Source organism: Strix uralensis, chromosome 1 (genome assembly GCF_047716275.1).
Source record: "Strix uralensis isolate ZFMK-TIS-50842 chromosome 1, bStrUra1, whole genome shotgun sequence".
Classification (NCBI taxonomy): Eukaryota; Metazoa; Chordata; class Aves; order Strigiformes; family Strigidae; genus Strix; species Strix uralensis.
Genome location: NC_133972.1, coordinates 139,656,084 through 139,673,581, shown reverse-complemented (window position 1 = coordinate 139,673,581; position 17,498 = coordinate 139,656,084). Strand labels below are relative to the sequence as shown.

Below are 17,498 nucleotides of genomic sequence, written 5' to 3'. Positions count from 1 at the left end.
GAAGTTCAATTTTCACCATGTAGTTGAAAATGAGGACATTAATTACTGGTAATATTTTTTGAGTCTTCTCCTTGTAGTAGACATTTTATTTAAAAATACTACTTGCACTACTAGGATTAGAGGAATTCTTTCTAGAAATTAATTTTCTTCTCTTCTTTGAATTTATTTTACGTTCTGAGATGAATTCAATATGTACTGCAAATGAATTAAACATTGAACCCTTTGATTTGTCTTGGGATTACTAAATCAGTTAACAAACAGGTTTATCATCCCTAGAATAAAATGCCATATGGCTAGGTTCACCCATGTTATTTTCAAATATATGCTAGAAGATTAAAGTATGTTATTAATATAAAATTACACATTTAAAGCTAATTTTTCAATTTATTTATAATAAGAAAGAGGTTTTCCTCTTATATCAGCAAACTGAATACTCATGTTTCCAATAAATGCTTCATTGTATATGAAAACTTAAACTTATATGCAAATTTAAATGTACTTTAAATTATTTGTGAAATAACAGCCTAAATTATTGTATCAGATAGGAGGCAGAAGATTGTAGTCGAATAACAATTGTGCTACTATTTTGAAGTAGCAGCTGTTCCTCGTGGTTTGTAGACCTCCAAACGTTATTTATTCATGTTGCATATTCTTGCTACCCACAGTTTTAAAGTCCAGGTTTATACCCTCTTAAAAAGAGTGGGGGAAGAGGAAGAAGAGGGACACTTCAAATCTGCTTTGTGTCTAAATAAATTATGCAATTTCATTTACAGTTACTGTAGAAAAAAAGGTACTGCTTCGAAGTGCTTACTTTGTTTTCCGCTGCAAAATCTGTTAATGAAAATTGTCTACACATCAAACCCATTCTAAAATAATGAGAGTGATCTTTGGTTTTATTTTCAGCACCAAAGGGAATACTCCATCTCTCTCCTGATGTTTATCAAGAGATGGAAGCAAGCCGCAACAAATCAGCCCCTGGTACCACTGTAAGCTATTTGTCATCTAAAGAAATGAGCCAGACTTCCAGCTCTTTCTTCAGCATATCTCCTACAACAAATAGCACAGCTACGATTGCCAGGGAACTTCTCATGAATGGAACATCCCCAACTGCCGAAGCCATAGGTCTAAAAGGAATATCTCCTGCTTCCCCCTGTTCTGCAGTGCAGCCTTCAAAACAGCTGGAGTATTTGGCAAGGATTCAAGGCTTTCAGGTATGGGAGGGGGAAAATGAAGCTCTTCAGCCAGAATCATAGCATTGCCATCAAGGTTTCACTCTTGCCCTCTTGAATGTGGGCATGCATGTAACTTATCTTGTAAAATTAGCTGGTGTCCAAGGCAGTTTCTGGGTCCAGGAGATACAACCCTGCACCAATATACATGTCCCTCCTCCTCTTCTTTGTTCCTTCCTTCCATTCACCTTACTGCAGGCCATCTTTCTCTCCTTTGTTTGTTCTCCTTAAAAATTACAGGCTTAAATTATGCTTCTTACTTGCACTTCTTTGGGAGTCTTCACCTCTTGGCATTAGAAGCTTTACATACTGCTCTGGCATTGGTTTCTCTCTTCGACTCTGATCCAGAAAGTACTGACGCACCACCTTAACTTTGCGTTTGTCTTCTGGGCCTGGTCATTAAAGCTGTTACTCTTCTTCCCACCTTGCACCTCTTAGTAGTAACCTACAGAAAAACATTTTGATCAGAAGGTGCAGCCTAGGAGCAGACCTGGTGTCAGAGCAATGCAGAATGTTTTTGACATTGCAGTCAATACCAGAGAATGTAAGATGAACCGTGCTGGGTCAGCACATGAGTCCTTCAGCACTGATAACCTGTATCCAGCAATGGCAAATATCCTACATTTCACAGGACAGTGACAGCCTCTGTAGTACATCCAGTCATTTCTGCAGTGTGGAAGTTGGGAAAAGGAAGCCTCTTCCTGATCACCATTACATGCAAAATTACACGCATATATGGATAGTAGCTCATTTTACTGTGTTGCACCATCGGAGAATAGGACCAGCTACGTAGAAATATTCTTTTTCTTGTCATAGGTTTTTGTTTGGGTTTGTTTTTTTGTTTGTTTTTTTTTTTTTTCTTTTCAGAGTTGTGAATTTGTTTCATTTGAAAAGTTGGTTTCGTATGTTCTAGCATATGTGATTTGATCATGTAACCAAATTCTGGAAATTGGAGGTTTCTGTTAGAATTTTTGCATGCCTGATAATGATTTTTTTCATCAAAGCCCGTGTAAGTTATGAAGTATGCAGTTGTTGGAAGTGATTTAAAAGAGGCTGCTAGAATCCGAGAAATAGTGTCAGATGTTGTTGGCATAAGCATCATAGTTAAATTACATTTGCATACATCAGATATCACCAGTTGTGGATTTGACCTAACGCTGTTTCTGTCTAAAATGTACATTCAGCTTTCTTTTGGCCTTCATTTTTAAAATGTCATTTTTGATTCATTAGTTTGATTGTCTCTTAATATAAGAAACGGTAAAAACCTAAGCCTCACTGTAGTAGAGTTAAGCTGCTAATAGGAATCCAGTTTTCCTGAGTTCCATTTGTTACCTGCCTGCAGTAGAAACAGATGAATTCTGATGAAAAGAAATTCAATCCGTGAAGTTTTCACTGCTCACTTTCACATCTTGTCAGATTGCTTGTGTCTACTAGTAACACTTTATTTTCATAGAACTGATGCACAATTTATGTTACTGTTTTGATTCCTACTTGCCTACAGTATGTGCTTACTGTAAAATGATTAGTTGTGTTTGTCCTGGTTTTTTTCATGCTTTGATTCTAGATGCTTATGTAGAAATTGTTTTTAAAGGGTCTTACCTTGAGCCAAAAAATATAATCCGTTTCATCCGTAAACTAGACTACTACTTTTTACTTGGCCCTGATACAAACCAAGGAGTTTGGTAGAGAATCTCAATTATTAACATCTATCCCCTGTGTATGTAACTGATGGTTTTACATCATCTTAGCATGCTTTTTAACACCTCGCTTGAATAAGCCTGGTATTGATGTGAAACTGCCACTGCTGGGTGGCTGAGCCGAGGTGGAGCAGTGAACAGAATCTCTGTGGGAAATGGCTCAGTGGCCTGTCAGGTGCATATCACAGGTCTCTTCACCATTTCAGCCTAGAAAGCTCTTTGTGTTTAAGAGTTTAAAAGCTGATTTCTTTACAGGTTAACTTTCTCAGGCATATTTACTAAGTAGAAAACTACTGCGTTTGCAAACAGCTAGCTTGTTTCATGTTTCCTGAATGACCCAAAATGATTTTAAATTGTTAGCATGTATTTGTATTCTGGTCCGGGTGATAACCATAGTTTTGTCTTTCATTGAAGAACGTATACATTCTGTTCTGTTACAATGTATTTTTGAATTTTTAAAAAAATCAATAAATACTCATATGATGTTTCATTTGTAAATGTAAAAAAATGTTATTTGCTTATTTGAATGGTTTTTTTGAACTTCTTTAGCTGCAGGGGACACGTCTTTAAAATGTGGTTATTTAATTTAAATTCTTCTAAACTGTTTGTGTATGATCTCAGCCATGTTCTATTGTAAGCCCTTAATATTAAGAATTATTGGGACCAATGTATGGAAAAGTACTAAAAAATTACATTTTTATGTTTTATGGCTTATTATTCTAAAGATACGTGTAATTGATAAGCAGCAGCTCAGTGTCACTGAAAAACAGGTGTTCAGTTTGGATGCTTTCAAGACTCAGGCTTCAAATTACCAGCGATAATTAAACACAAATACTTGAAGCAAGCCTTTACAAACTCTGAATAAAGCATTTTTAGTGCTTGCTTCATATTTATGAATACGATCTACCGATTAATTCTTTTGCAGACTTTGCCCAGAGATTGTTTAAATGAAAAATCAGCTTTGGTAAAATTGTTATTTTTAAGTGACTGTGTGGTATTTTGGTCATTGTTTTGTAACTAGATTAGGAAAGTTACAGTTATTTTTGCTGACCATTTAAGTGCAGTAAATTATTCAGAGGGTTTGTTTAAATGGAAACTCTTAGAGAAGCTGTTTACACATGAATAATTTGAGCCTCCAGTTTTTACTGGGGTAAAACACAAGTTGCAGGTAGTCCAGTAGGAGATTCTCCTGGGAGTTTCAATGAAGCAAAAATCGTAAAATGTAAAAAGCCATGATTGAGTGCCCACAGTCAGTCCCAGTGCGTGGCTGCTGCCATACTTGGCTTGCTGCATTGGCAGGATTTAGCAGTCTTAGCTTTTTCTTCGTAGTGGCTACATAATAAAACCTCACACAGGATATAGTTTCTCCATGATGTATTCCTTTGATTGCAATGGTTACACAATTTATATCTTTTTTTTTCCCCCCTCCGCATTTGTTTAGTGGTTAACTGTTCCATTTTATACATTGGTGGATTTAAATGTTGTTGGGCATTTCTAAATGTTTCTCATTTCCCCAACCAGTAGCAGAAGCATACATTTCTGAGTGACTGCACACACAGGAGAAGTCCTGCTGGACACTCTAGGGTCAGGTTTACATATATTTCAGTGTGTGGTTTTTAATTTTGACAGAGGTGAGCCTAAACTAAATTTCCACACTTGTATTAGTGTTGACACTGAGCTCAAATCTTTCCTTGCAGTGGCTTTAAACAAAACAAACATTCGTTTTGCTTTGTTGGAGGTTGGATTTGGAACTCAGTCTAGGATTGCTTGAATCTCACTACTGAGATAGGCATGTGAGGAAAATTTCAGGGAAATTCAACCCTCAGTGAATGACAAGGAAAGAGGTATAGTTTTGGTCCGATCTGTATGTAATTGCAAATGTCTTGGAGCAGGTAAAATTTTAAAGAGCACCTAAATACCATTTTCACAATTGACACAGGCACTATGGACGCTAATAGCAAGTAATTTAAAGTTGTAAAATCATCTAAAAATGTAGATGCTTCTTGGGATTTTCATAAACACCTGTGCAGATTAGGTACTTGTCTTCCAGTTCAGTTGTAAACCTGGGCAACCTACATAGTGTTCTGTGAATTTGGGCTGTTGCCCCACACTGTGAACTGATTGCCTGAAGTCAGTCATACCTTTGAGACTTGTGCCCTGTACTGTGTTGTCTGATGCAGACATGTCCTCCCGTGCTGCGGGTTGTCATTCTGGTGTGATTGATAATGCTACTTTCCTCCATGTCTGCTCACCGCTTTCACTGAAGGTTGTAGCCACTGACAGAAAGAGCAAAAAGGGACAAGTCTGGCTTCTGCAGACTCGGTATAGTATGTGAAACAGCCATCGGTCATAGCTTAGGCCATGCTGTGACCATTTCATGGTCTCTCTCAGGTTTAGCTGTGGCTGCTGGAGAATGCAGCACCACAGAACTGGCACCTGGCTTCCCAAGTAAAGGATGGTGGGTGACCTTCGCATCTATCCTGCCTGAATTTGCGAAGGTTTGTGAATCCAACTCTGTTTTTACCCGAGATCTCTTTGATCAATATTAAATTTTCTGTCAGAACTTGTTAACAATCTTCATGGTTCCTGGTCTTTTTGATAATGAAGGGTTTGGGCCTGAAACTCTTTCTCAAGCAAATATAGACACATTCATGAAAATCAGGTTTGGTGGGAATTTTTAATACAGAAGGAATGAACAAGGAATTCAGGGTTAAGCCTGAAGGAAATAACTGGGATATAAATTATCATCACATCACAACTTTTATATCGAAATTTTATGCAAATGCCTTTATCTTCCTTCATTAACATTTTGTGTGCAAGTACGCTGACTCATTGATTATGGCTGAAATAACAATTTCAATTCAAAAGTTCTTTTCCAAAGCAGGTCACAATTAATAAATGTTGCTTTCTTAGTTAAATGAAAATTCACTGGACTTCACTAGATGGAAGCAGCTTTCCTTTCATTAGTTCTTGTTCATTATATGACCCAGCAAAATATGCATACTTAATTTGCAAGAGCTCCCTAGGAGTATTGACATTAGCTTCTTCTTTCTTACCTCTGAAGCTGTTTTTTACCTCAGTAAAAGCAGCATCTTATCCCTTTTCAGTCTTTTTCTCTTCCCACAGCAGGATTTTTTTCCACTGAAGTTTCATCAGTCTTTGCCAGCACATCAGGATATTTCTTTTTTATGATCTTCAGTATAACTTAGGACTGGAAAACTAAGGCCAGATCATTTACTTGTACAAGTTGTTGTATCTCTGAAGGCAACAGATTGACACACCAGTTGTGGATTTGGGCAACAAGACTGCACTTTGAAATTTTCCATAAACTTGTCACATTCACAAAAAAAAAGTCAAATAAGAAGGAGAAGTCTACAGGAAGACATTTACCAGTCTCTTGAGCTCTTGAAGAACACAGATCTCTGAATTAACTTTGAAAATTGCAAGAACTCATTGGTATGGATTACAAGGCTAGGGAGAAAAAAAAACAGGAAAAAACCCCACGCATCCTCCGTTGATTCAAATAGCTACATTAAAGGGAATTATGAGACTTTTTTTATTGTTCCAGTGAGTAAAAGTAAGGTGGAAGCATTCTGGGAAATGCTCAGTATCACATCTCATTCTAAGCAGAATCTCCCTGCTAAAGAGGCCAATGGGAAGAAATTAAAACAGACTAAGAAGAATGCTGCGATGGAGGTGAAAGCTTCAATAGAGGGCTTTGAAACAGCATGTTAAAATGAAGCTTCTGTGTTTTCCCAGAAAATCAGTGGGCATTTCCTGCCTCTGGGTCTCTGATGGGCTGTAGACTACCTTCCCATCCCAAATGTCCTGTCTCAGATTTTACAATAGACAATCTTCTTTTTTTTGTGGTTGTTTTCATTTCCATTCTTCTTTCAGGATAGAAAGTAGCAACTTCTCTTTGCCTTCTTCAGCTGTTCTCGTGGCTCACTACTTTGCATAAAGTGGCTCCCCACTATGTCATTCACCTCCACTCTTCCTCAGTAGTTATCTACTGAACTTACACCACAAAAGTTGTAGTTAGAAGTTTAATAATTTTTGTGGTGATTGTGTTCAAGTGGTCATTTATTTAGGGGTAAAATGGAGCTGCGGTGTCCTAAACTGAACAAACCCAAATCATCTCTTAGGAGTCATGAATGGCTGATACGATTTTCCTCAGATTCCCCCAAATCATTTTTGAGAAAAAAAAAAAAAAAGTGTTTTGGGGGGAAGGGTTCTATGTACTGAATCTATTATAATGAATATAGTTGTAATTAATAGTATTAGTTGTCAGAGAGAATGTATTTTCAAAGTTCCCCGCAGATGAATGAATTAAAAGGTGTGTTTTAGCAAGTCTCCAGCTAAAGCCACTGAGGGAGAGTGTAGCAAGTGCTAAAAACTATAACGTAAATCCAGACAATACTGTTCTGTCCTCAAATGTGTAGGCTGTGGAAAGGTTTGTGGCCATTGTCAGTTTGGGACTGGAATCCCAGCAAGTGGGCTAGTTCTGTGGAGTACAAAAGTCTCATCACTCATTCAAATTAGAAAAATTGAACAACAGTTAAAGGAAGTTTTTGAAATTACAACATCAGGCTTCCTGGTATCATTAATGTAGAATGGATTTGAAGGCTATGTCGGCAAACTGTGTTTAGATAAATGCTTCTTTGAAGAAGATCTTATCTCCAAAAATCAGGAAAAATTAGGATATTAAAAAATGATAATGTTTGTAGATTAATGTTAGAGAAAACTTTTGAAATAAGGCTATTAAATCAAATATTGCTTCATCCACATTTTGGGTCAACTCCCTCTATAATTCTATGTATGTAACTGTGCCTCTAGCCACCCCACCCACCCTGCCCAAGGCATTGGAGACTTCTTTCCCAGCAGGGTTGACCAGTCTGCAAATATTAGTGAAATTGTTCTAAAATAGTAGTGTACAGTCAGGGCCAGAGGGAACTGTGATCAGCTGATTCACCTTAATGTTAGAACTCAAAGAGCAGTGGGAATTTATATTTTAAAATATTTATGAAAACTCTTGAGGAGCTCAAGAGTGACTGTGTTGCCATGTATTATCAATACCTGCTTCTGCAAAACCACCTGTGGAGTAGGGCTTTTGGTTCCTGTACTGGTGTCTTGGGTCATAGTCAAGTTCACTAGTACTGTACCTGCTCATTGGTTACATTGGTTTCTGTAAAATGATGTGTGGAATGATGTGCTCTGTCATCACTGAAAGTATTGAAATCTGGCCTTTTGCATCTTCCTGTGCGTTTGTATTGTGCCAGGCTCAGTGGCCAGTACAATAATTTCAACAGCAATATTTGTCTTTTACCCACAGGGAGTATGTAGAAATGGTTGACAAAGTCCTCATTATCTCAATTTTTGTCTCTTCTGGATCCTTTTATTTTTTTTTCCTGATGTGAAGTTTGCACTTTCACCCATTACCAAACTATTGCCTGATGTTCAAATTACTACAGACTATTTTGTGGTGGTTTAACCCCAGTAGGCAGCATAAACCCCACAAAACTGCTTGCTCACTCTACTCCAGTGGGATGAGGGAAAGAATCAGAAGAGCAAGAGTGAGAAAACTCATGGGTTGAGATAAAGATGAAAGCTGCGTGTGCAAGCAAAGCAAAATAAGGGATTCATGTACTGCTTCCCATCGGCAGGCAGGTGTTCATCCATCTCCAGGAAAGCGGGGCTTCATCACACGTAATGGTTACTTGGGAAGACAGACACTAAAACTCTGAACATCCCCCCTTCTTCCTTCTTTTCCCCTGCTTTTACAGATGAGCAGGATGTCATATGGTGTGGGATGTCCCTTTGGTCCATTGGGATCAGCTGTCCCTGCTGTGTCCCCTCCCAACTTCTTGCCCACCCCCAGCCTGCTTGCTGACAGGGCAGCCTGAGAAGAAGAAAAGGCCTTGATGCTGTGTGAGCACTGCTCAGCAATAGCTAAAACATGGATGTGCTAACAATGCTGTCTTGGTCACAAATCCAAAACACAGCACCATACAAGCTGCTCTGAAGAAAATGAACTCCATCCCAGCCAAAACCAGTATATTCTCCACCCCTTATTCCATCACATTTACACCATGCTCAGGTCCCACACTATTCAGTAGGTCCTCATTAGCTACCCTACCCTTGCCATCCTTCGATATATACACAGATATCATGCCCTATGGCCATATGGGTAGTCTTTGGGCCACCCCTTTAAAGAGTCCACAAATGTCCATTGAGTTCATTTAGTCCGTGACTTTGGCTCCATCTGTTATGGTAGTTGCTCCGGACGTGAGAGGTGGTGTGATGTGTGGAGCTATTTAGCACCAAAGTCAGCTTAGGTTGGGTCACTGCTGCGCTTTCATTACTTCTTGTGAGGCTCGTCCTCCGTTGGTTTAGGTGGTTTCTGCCTATAAAATGCAACTCAAATCATGAGTTACATTAAGAGGTATATCCATTACAATCTCCCTTCCTTGTCCTTTTGGACTAGGCCATAGGGTTTAACATTACAATGAACTCCTTCCCTTGCCCCTTCTTCAGCATGGGCTTATCCACAGTCCCTTAGAAGAGTACCTGCTCCAGTGTGACCTTACCCATGGGCCACAGTTCCTTCGGGGGTGTACCTGCTCCAGCATGGCCTACTCCATGGCCACATATGCTTCTGGATGTGCTTGCTCCAGCATGGACTTATCCATGGTCACAGTCCCCTGGACTTGGGTTCTAGCCTGCCCAGTACAGCAGCACAGGAGCGGCAGCAGTGCCCTGGCCATCTGCCAGCCCATTGCTGTTATCAGTATGTTCCCAGGCAAAACAGGATGATAAGGAGTACGGGAAACTGCAGAAGCAGAAAAGCAGCCAATAACAAGTACTAGACTCTGATATATAGCAAAGCAGGCAAGGTGCATGGCAAGCATGGGAGCCTGACAATTAGCGCCTAAACAGCTATAGATTTGGTCTTGCATACTCTGATCAAATCTGTCATTATTTTGAACCTCTCATATCCCATATTGGGTGCCAGAAAGGACTGTTATGGGTTATCCCCAGCAGGCAGCTCAGCCCCACCCAGCTGCCTGCTCACCATGCGTGGTGGGATGGGGGAGAGCACAGGAAGGGTAAAAGTGAGAAAATTCACGGGTTGAGATAAAGACAGTTTAATAGCTAAAGCGAAGCTGTACCCACAAGCAAAGCAAAATAAGGAATTCACTCACCACTTCCCATTGCCAGGCAGGTGTTCAGCCATTTGCAGGAAAGCAGGGCTCCATCATGTGTAATGGTTACCTGGGAAGACAAAAGCCATAATTTCAAACCTCCCCCTTCCTCCATCTTCCCCCAGCTTTTATTGCTGAGCATGGCGTCGTATGGTGTGGGATATCCTTTTGGTCAGTTGGGATCAGCTCTCCTGGCTGTGTTCCCTCCCAGCTTCTTGCTTACTCCCAGCTTACTCGCTGGTGGAGCAGTTTAAGAAGCAGAAAAGACCTTGACTCTGTGTGAGCACTGCTAACAACACTGTTTAGATCAAAAATCCAAAACATAGCATCATACAAGCTGCTATGAAGAAAATTAGCTCCATCCCAGCCAAAACCAGTACAGCTTTCTACTCTTCACTGGCATATTTACAGTTGTGTACCACTGGGCAGAAGTCAGGAAATAGGATAACTTCTTTTATCTGGGTGAACTTACTTTGTGCTCTGAAGAAAACTTACACTTTTTTATCAGGTTATTTGCTACAAAACTTCCCCATTTATTCAAGACAGTTGCTATTTTTGTTGTAAAGGTAACACAGATTAACAGGGAAAGAAGTTTCCTCCAAGCAAGGCAGCATGTCAGTCAGGATTTTATTCATAATTTTAGTGGCATCTTTGATTTGCACAGCATCCGGCAACCTGTTAACTGAGAGTCCTTGCCTGTCTTTCAGAAACTTGGAGGTGTCAAGGTGAAAATCAACTTGAAATCAAATGGCTATGTTATATAGGTAAGGGCTTCAAGGCCTCCAAACCCTGATTTATACGTGACTAGCCAAAAGTAAGAAAACATGTTGGGAATGTGAAATAGAGGGAGAGATAAAACAGAACAAGCTGATAGCAAGAATTGTTTTTGAGAGCACTTCATGTAAAAATCAAATCACCTGGACTTCATTGTGTTCTGTTTTATAAGGGTTTCTAAATCAACTAACTTCAGAGAGAAAGCAGGCAGTACCACAGTTGATGGCAGTGACCCAGAGTAGATATACAAGAAGTGGTTTGATTAGTTTCCATTTATTTCAGAAATGTTTCTGCTAACTGTAAACCATCTAGTCCATATTACCCCATTTTTGACCTTGAAGGAAGTCAAAATAGTGGTAGTCATTCTACAGAAAAATAACCATAAGAATTATATCAGTTTCTATAACAAAAGATATGTAAGTTTGGAACCTAGCACATTCATTCACAGAGCATACTGCAGGAGGTAATATTTGCTGCAGGAAGAATGTTTCTGAATTAATTTAAGAACATGCAGAATTAGGAAAACAAATACAAATCTAGCTCAATGGGCAGTAAATTTTCTGACATGAGGTCTCAAACTATGTGGATTGTGGCCAGAAATCTGTCTAAACTAGCTTTCTTCTATTCTGGCCATTGTTACCTCTCTCCCTCTTACAGGGAAGAAAGCCCTTTATTCAAGTGCTGCTAAAGTTTTGCTCTTCTTGCCTTCAGAAACATCCAGGTGCTTCTTTTTTGTTTCAGTTTCTAAAAGGAAAGAAGGTAAATGGAGAATAACTGGCTAATGGCGTTGCATGGGTCCCCAGGTGTGGTGTGGATGTCACCTTGGTAACATTTTAGCTTTTGTCCTCGGCATCTTGCAAATAACCATTAAAATCCTCCCACATATCCCTGCACATAACTTGGTCCATGGAAAAAATGTGAATTATATTTTCATAACCAATTTTATAATTTAGGGGGTTTGCGTATGAGAAAGTTTAAAAGCTGTCAGGATCTCTCCAAATACTACAGCCAGCACTAAATGCACCAGGCTCTGTTCCCTGCCAGAATCTTTCTAAGTAAATCCTGACGTGACTTGATAACTTAGCTATGGACCTTGGCTTGGAATACAGCCAAAACTTTGAAAGACTGGAAGTTTCAGCTGGCAAAAATGTGAAGGTGCAATGGTGAATTCATAGCAGGCTGGGGTTAAGCTTTAATTACAATAAGGGAACTCAACTCTCAAGCAAAAACCCTTAAAAAGAGAAGCAGAAGGAAAAGGTGAAGAAGGAAAAAGAGACGAGTTACAGTTTATTCCTCTCACTGTGACTTGAAGCTGAGGCTTTTGAAGGTTTTTTTGGCTGCTGTCTCCTTCAGTCTCATTCAGAATTGGGAGCACAGTGAAGCAGGATAATTTTCAGAAGTGAAATGATTGGGTTTTGTTTTAGTTAAAGAGTGGTTCTTTTTGTATACTGCCCTATATCTATGTTAGTGCACAAAACCAGTGCGTCAGACTTTTGAGCAAACTCAGGCAGCCAGTTTTGTACTCTCAGCTTCACAGTGATCCTGTTCCCTCTTCATTAATGCAGCATTTGTGGCTTTCACATGCAGTTTGTAAACAAGAGAATAGAATGTTTGCTCCACTCTTCACTCCAGTGACAACCTTCATAATGAAAAAGAGTGTATATGAAAATGTATTTTCATTGATGCTTTTAGTAGAAAGTGATTTTAAACCTGAACTATTTTCTCTCTTCCAACTAACCAAGTTTCTCTCTCCCTTTAGTCAGTTGTTCAGGATGATGCCTGAGACACAGGCTCCTCCACGAATGCTCCATACCATGTTCATCCTCTGTGTACTTTCTTAGCAGAACATGAACTCCCTCACCTACCTTCTTTTTTCAGGCCATGTGATGAAAGCGAGAGATCCCAGAGTTGCCAGTTTTTCATATTTCCTTTGACTGTGAATTATAAAATTAATTTCAACTCCTTTCCCTGAAAATACAGTATTTACCTGAATAATTATGTGTGAATGGATCAGAGACAGACAAGTTGTTTCTGCAAAAAACATGTCAGGTATAACTTACATTATTTTGCAGTGCTTCTCAGTGTTTTTAATTTCTGAATAATTAATTTATCATTTTTTATCATGTTTTCCTTATTCATTTTTTGGGGGGAAGATTGTATTCAGTGTTTTAGATCAATGTAGTTAAACTACTCTTTACTGTGTCCACAAGATAATACGTATCTTAGTAATAGAATAAAGTGAACAGGGTACCAAGGTACTCGTCAATGTGTAATTTTTTATAGAAAGCCATGTCCCATCTCCTGATTTCAGTGTCCCTATCAGACAAAGAGGTCTCTTTGCACCCTTGAATGCCAGCCATTGAAAATATGGTTGCTCGCTTTGCATGTGCTCCATAGGAACACTGTCTTTACAAATACATTCCTGGGTTAAGGTTTAATAGATTGAAGGTAAACAGTAAGCACAGTACTGATTATCCTGTATGCTGCTGCGACAGCAGTGGTGTTAGATAATTTTCTCATAATTAGAGCAAAACATCACATCCAGAGGTAGGATGGAGCTGGGTCTCCCTTGCTTGACTGAGCAACATATATGGCCAAACTTTCCAGATCTCCCGCATCACTGAAATGGGAGCTCTGAATTCAGAGGCTATCTGAGTAGCATGGAAGAAAGGATGTACAAGCTTCTTTGTGGCTCAGATGATAAACTTGTTTTGCATTTAGCAGATATTTTATATATTCTCTTTGGGAACTGTATCAAGTAAGTTTTTTCACTCTTATTTGTACTGCACGTGTTTTTATAGGTGTCAAGTGTCTGCCTTACTATAGCCAGGAACGTAAAATACTGTTGCAGTAACCTGTGACAGTGCCTTTAGTCAGCTTGTTACCTATTTATGGTACAGTAAAGGTTTGTTTCTTAGTCTAAATGCTAGGACTGTATTTTAATGAAGATTTAAGACTACGCTACAGCTGCTATTCAAACTCTGTAAGAGGGGAGCATGTTGGAATAGCTGAAGATTTACTGCTGAACTGTCAGTCTTTAAGCTACTGAGTGTCTTTACCCTTCCGTGCAGTAGCTACGGTGGAAACTTTGCCCACTGCTGTGAAGCAGACACAGCGATTAATGAACCTGAGGCGCGCTAATCAAACATATGTTTTCTTGACACAATGATTGTGTTATATATCACATCCGAATGTACAAGCCTTTATCTTTCCTTAATGATCTAGCAAGGGGGCTTTTTTAAATGTGGGTGTTTTTCATGCACTACTTAGATTTGTTCCACAGGGGGTGACCATTAAAAACATCTGACGGGCATGCAGTTAGCCAGCTCCCTGCTGAGATTAGTAAAATACTATATTTAGTAATCGCACTACATCAAGGAACTCCAGCATTGCAGGAAACAGTTTGATTCAACGCTTTTTTTTCTGATTTTTAAAAATTTTTTTAATTGTATGTCTTATTTTTTCATCTGGGACAATTTTTTCATCTTGGTCTTGTTTTTTGTATCTATGCTTCAACTTTTTTAAAAGACTTTGTTCATACCATGGGATTTTTTCGCCAATTTTATTTTTTTGTTTTTACTGTACTCCTGTTCTACAAATAAAATATATGGAATTGTAAAGCAGGTAGTAAGAATGCAAGGTGGCGTTAGGAATCTCTCTCATGCTACTCCATGTCTGAAAAGACTAATCTATTATTTTTTAGGTAAGCTCTATGGATAATACAAGGATTCACACTTTTAAGTACTAGAATACTATACTGTGAGAGCCGCTAAAGTTGGCTTTGAGAAAATGGTTCAAATGAGCAAGTATATTTAATTTATTTTTGTGCCAGGAGTATTCCTTCACCAATAAATATGCATGAAACAGAGTCTGAGCTCAAACAAACAGGATGCTTCATTTTTTTTTAGTAGGTGACATGACTACCAGTAGATGAGCAACAGAAAGAGAAAGGTAAAAGACAAGCATTTCACTGGAAAGCTAAAGGAAGAAAAATGTTTCATGAGACCCTTGTCCAAGTCAAAATTACTATTTTAACACCCGATTTTTGAGCCCATTTTGGTTTGCTTGTCGCTGTGAATCCAAAGCAACCTATGTAAAATCTTGGAAATTATTCTGTAAATTCAGGAATAAATTGGATGCTTTCCCTTTAAGGGTCAGATTTAAAGGAATACCATCCTTTGTTCTAACAAAATAGTCCAGGCTTGTCAATCCAGAAGATTTGTGCATTGCTCAACATAATGGCATTTTATTACCTAGTTTATTTCTGTCTAGCATTCTAAGACTCCTGCTGATGCTTTGACACAGAGTAGTTTTTGGTTTGGAAACATGAACTCCAGTGTCACAGATGACTTCTTTCTTTTGGTAATTCATATTATTTTTTTAAGTTATTAAATGTTCAAGAAAGAAAGTGTTTGGCCAGACAGAAGTTGTGTTTCAAACTGTGAACATCTAAGCAGCAGTGTGTGAAAATAGTAGCCTTTATTTTTGCTCCCTTCAGTCTCTTGTTAATGCACAGTTAGCTCATTTCTAACAGTAGTTTAGTATGTTATAGTTAAGCTTAACTACTACTATGTAGTATAACACATCTCTCACCTTCCCCAGATGTGAATCAGTAAACCATAGCCCTTGTTCATGCAAAAAGACAGATGTTCAAATTCAGAAGTGCCCACTGAAAACCAGAAGACTGTCCTGTTCTTGAAGTTAGGGACCTTGTATTTACAGAATAATTTATGCAGATTAACTATGGCCATTATCTAAAATTGCATATTGATCCAGTATGTTAAAGTAGCTTATTGCAAGACAAATCCTGCAATATTTTTACAGTTTCTATCAGAACATTTGCACATAGGGAAAGGTATTATAGGAAAGCTAGATTCAAGAGACATCTTTATAGATGAAATAAACAGGAAATATGAAATAAATTGGAAATGTCCTGCTTTTGCAGCAGCATTATGATGGGAGTATCCTTAAATGTAATTTCTTATGCAGTATAATTTAGTTTTTCCTTTATAAAATAACATATAAGGTTGAGAATTTTGGCTATGCCATTCCACATTCAGTTGTAACATTGTAAACATTCATCTTATATTTTCCTTTATGTGAAGCTATAAATGTCCATCAAAATATTTGTATCTCTTCAGTAATTTAAAATATTAAAAACAAGGGCCAAATTTCAACATAGTTGTCAAATGGTTTCAGACCTTCACATACATTTCTATACACATACTCCAGTTAGTAGTATCCCTCCATACATACTCATACCATGCAGCATGTTCCTGACTGAAGCAATCTGTGAAGAGGATATAATGTTGCATCTTGTGTGAATACTGAACATGAAAGCATACATGCACGAGTAAATCCATGGCATGTACTTGTGGAAAAAATTATTTCTAGACTTTATTTCATTATTTTGATGCTCGGGATGCACTCTGTTTTACACTCAGAGGTTTCTTACCCTGCCCGCACAGCACAACAGAGCGCTGTGTTTGGGATTCCTGAGGTACTCCACGTATGTAGTTACCCAGAAGAAAAGCTAGCATTGCCGTATGCTTTTTCCAATAAATGTGTTATTGCCAGGATCTTGTTGTTGTGGCACTGCTTTGTGCTGCGTAGACATACGTTGGAGGAGAATTACATGTAAATTACTCGTAGTCTGAGGCTGGAGACTTCCATTTTACTCAGAAACTTGCACAGTCCTTACTACAGACATCTGTATGCTGGCCATTATTTTCTAACCAAATCCTAATGCTGTTCTCTAAAATATCTGCTTATATGTTATCCAAATAAAACATTCTGAATTTTAATGAGTAGAATTTCATTGCTGTTTAATCCTCAAAATGCATTGAGCTAATTTGTGAGTGTCCCTGAATTACAAATAATTGAAGCCTGAAAGTTAGGTCCTGGACATAGGTAGTAATTATTTTCATAACTCTTTTATTTTTACCTCTGTAATATATAGAAAGGGAAAATGACCGATTGTGGTTAGGCCAGAGGCCTTAATGATGGGTTATAGTCCCAGCACTGCCATTCACTCCTGCCAGTGCAGAGTGAATTTGGATGAGTCATTTAACGTCTGTCCACAAAGCATGCTTACCTGCCTAACAGAGCTATTACAGAGATGAGCTGTAGTTAAGCACTCTTGACTCTTAAGGCACTGAGAAACTTTTAGAAAAGTATTATTGTAGTCATGAATTTCAAGAATGGCCACGTAATCACGGTTGGAGCACTTGGCCAGCCCTCAGTCAGCACTCCTTGATAGCAGATGCTGAATCAAGCATTTTCTGTGCCTTCATGTTCCCCTGCCTTACATGATACGATATTCTTAAATCAGTTTTATAGACATGCACGTTCCTCCTATACTTAGTTATAATAGCATGGACATATAAACTGAAATATCTGCAACATACTGGATGAAAACCTAGAAGCATCTGCTGCTATTCAGACTATTTGATAACTATTTGACTACTACCATTTCTTTCTGATTGCCTATTTTGGACATTCTCCTCAAATAGGTAAATACCTAGCACTCTTGGTTGACAAAAAACCCAAAACTTTGGATCATAGGTCAAATTTGAAGAAGAAAGGAATAAAATAGA

At 38.5% G+C, this 17,498-nt stretch overlaps 1 protein-coding gene across 10 annotated transcripts in view; it reads left to right on the top strand.

The window, feature by feature from the left end:
* Positions 1 to 17,498, top strand: part of STAU2 (staufen double-stranded RNA binding protein 2) — a 172,941-nt gene that overhangs the window by 90,188 nt on the left and 65,255 nt on the right. For all 10 annotated transcript variants that reach the window (XM_074882958.1, XM_074882976.1, XM_074882935.1 and 7 more), the window contains one exon: positions 904 to 1,211. In XM_074882958.1, coding sequence (XP_074739059.1) covers positions 904 to 1,211 — 308 coding nt within the window. The remainder of the gene's footprint in view (positions 1 to 903; positions 1,212 to 17,498) is intronic.